The 2976-nt window shown below is 39.8% G+C and overlaps 1 protein-coding gene across 1 annotated transcript; it reads right to left on the bottom strand.

Annotated features, from left to right (window-relative positions):
* Window positions 1-9: 9 nt before the first annotated feature.
* LOC121966483 (high-affinity choline transporter 1-like) lies at window positions 10-1814 on the bottom strand (the record flags this gene model as incomplete). Its single annotated transcript, XM_042516571.1, has 5 exons — window positions 1631-1814; window positions 1394-1507; window positions 501-656; window positions 258-406; window positions 10-147 (listed from the first exon to the last, which is right to left on the bottom strand). Coding segments are annotated over exons 1-5 (741 nt in total), but the record flags the coding sequence as incomplete, so codon positions are not given.
* Between the last annotated feature and the right edge of the window lie 1162 nt (window positions 1815-2976).

Raw genomic sequence — 2976 nt, forward strand, 5'->3', positions numbered from 1 at the left:
TACCATTGCGAGGAAATTATCAATCCATCTCCACACTTCATCAGACTTGAGGTGGCCCAGCCAGGGAGCCTGATACGTGCGGTTGAATGCTGTTTGAGTGATGTCAGTGTAAACGTCACTCGCCAAAACAAAGGGAGCACACAGCCACTGTCAACAGAGACAATCACACCGTAAAGTCTTTCAGAGGAATCCAAAAATCATTGTCAATTTGTCACATTAATGTGTTTGAAAACTTGTCTTGGCAATGTTAGACTCACCAAGCTACAAAACACCAGCGATAGCTGGACGACATCAGTGAAAGCTACTGAATAGAGACCTCCGAGGACAGTGTAGACGACCGCCACTGCAGCAGAGATCCAGATGCAAAGACTTAAAGGCAGCTCCGAAAAGACGCTTACAGTGACCCCTGTTGAAGGTACAAAAAACACACCCAAGACAACAATTACAGGCATTTGTTTTGACGCTTCTGGAGAACGACGTGATGAACGTTTTTGTATTACCGAGAGAAATCAGTGTGACAGGAACCCACATCAGTTCACTGATAATTGGAACAACTGCAAGAAGCCCAGTCAGTGTTTTGCCGTACTTTCTCTGAAATGGATCCATCATCGTGATGCAGTTTTGGTCCCGCATTGGTTTTGCGAAAAACAGTCCACCTTTAAAAAAAAAAGACAGCAAGCACAGAGATGTGTAATTTTACACTTATCATTTTCAGGGTTCGGGACCAGAGTAACTGGTGCGCTTATAGTGCTATTTTGTGTGTCGTCCTCTGTTTTGCACCCTTGTCTAATGCAATATTTGGCAAATAATTGCTCATTACTAGAATCAAGACCAAAGACCAGGGATTTTAACTTGTTTTGCTTGGGGGCCACGTTTGCAAAATAACAGGAGGCCAGGGGCCAGCAGCCCCATCCATGTCTCTAGGATTTTTAGGATGTTTCTCAGATTTTAGGATGTCTCAAGGATTTTAGGGTATTTCTAGGTTTTAGAAAATTTCAAGGATTTTAGGATGTTTCTCGGATTTAAGGTCATTTGTAGGATTTTAGGACATTCGGGAGTTACCTAAGAACTCCATTTTTCCAACAAATTAGATTCAAACTCTCCTCAAATGAACTCATATTAGAGCTAGTTTATGTCGGCAGCTGCCGAAAATAAATTTATGTTACATGGCTCTGAGGATAGATACTGTTTCAATTTTATACCACACTTCAAAATTCCATGACTTTTCCAAAACTGTCAATAGTATTTACAAATGCCATGACTTTTTCAGGCCTGGAAAATGTGAATTTCACAAAAAGTAAAATGTAGAAAGCACTGGGTCATGGTTAACACTGGCCCATCTCAAGCATTGCTTTATAAGATTTTTTTCATAGTGTTTTTGAGAGGATCTCACCAATAATAAATGAAATTGACATTTGCAGAGGAATAAGAGCCCAGACTAGTCCCTTTGTGGGGTCATAAACCGTCTCTGCAACTCCAATGATGAAAGCACCTCCCACCCATGTAGCTGCAGCAGGAAAAAAACAAAGACAGAGCAAATTCACTCACTTTAAGAACTATTATAAGTAATGTAATAGATATTGTTTGCGAAGATCATTGTAGATGCAAAGAAGTCCTTTTTTCTGCTCACCCGTCATTGTGAAAACTCCCACTGCCAAGCTGACCCTCCGATTAGCCAAAAAAGAAACTTCCATTTGTCCACGGAGTGTGTTTTTCTCCATCTTCTTCGATTTTAAAGATGCCCAAATGCCGATTCCCAACACGAGCAGGTAGAAGACGACCATCATTACCAGACCTGGAACATGGACAGCCATCGTGGACTATTTTCTGGTGGTGATATCTCCGAAAAAAACACACATGCAAGTTATGAAGACATACTGAGCAAAAACCAACATTTGAGGGGATAAACGCTGAGAAATGTGATATGAAACATTCAAAATGTAACAGGCAGCTGCAGTCAAGGTCATTGTTGCCATCTGAATACAGTCAAGACCAGATAAAAATAGGGGGTATAAGATTTTTAATGAAAGGCAGGAACCAGCACAACTTCAACATGACTTCAAAACCTACAGATGCTAATCATCAGGACTTTAGGAAATTTGTTTTTCTCTCAATTTTCAGACAAACTAGCGTCACAAGTGTTGTGTTGACAAATTTGTGCAGTACTTACTGGCATGTCTTACAAACAAAAGTGTCCTTGACATTTTTCTGTTATGACAGAATTCTCAGTAGTTACTTTGTCTTCATGCATATCAGGGTAAACTTTCTGCTCTTTGTCAACCTAAGTTGGGACTCCAGCAACATTATTTCACTGAGAACGCACATTATAGTTTGATACAAACATAAATGCCTTTACAAGCTCAAACTCTAGACATTTTAGTGCAAAGAATTAAAATTTGACATATTATCTATAAATATGCAAAGTGACTGCCCTCTACAGGTTAAAATCTGGCTATTGCAATTTAATTTTACTGGCTGATACTGTTAGAAGGAGCCTGTTTTTATCACCAAGACTTTGTGTGTGTAGAGGGCAGGGAGGTGCTGTGGATCAAGAGGCGGCACGATCGGGTGACTGGGCAATTCTTAGCCCCCCTCCTAGCCCTGTTCATTTTTGAAACTTTTTTCAGATCACAGGGAGGAGGCACTCAAGGTGGTTTAGTTACTGTTTAAACATATTGAAAAATAAGCAAAAAACAACTACTCAAAACATTTGCACATATAAAAGGACACACAGCAGAATCATCTGTAAAAAATGTTTGTAAAATATCAGGCTCAATAAAGGACCTCAAAATGGAAGCACCAACACCAGCATTCTGTTATTACAACCTCAAAATTATATTAATAAAGTCTTATTGAAAAAAAATCAGCATTTTGTATTCAGCATTGGTTCAGATGTAGTTTTATCATTTCCATCACCCTCTCCAACACCATCTGCTGGTTTGTGCTGTGATTTCACCTCAAACACGTCCCACCTCT

Source organism: Plectropomus leopardus, unplaced genomic scaffold, assembly GCF_008729295.1.
Source record: "Plectropomus leopardus isolate mb unplaced genomic scaffold, YSFRI_Pleo_2.0 unplaced_scaffold24759, whole genome shotgun sequence".
Lineage (NCBI taxonomy): Eukaryota > Metazoa > Chordata > Actinopteri > Perciformes > Serranidae > Plectropomus > Plectropomus leopardus.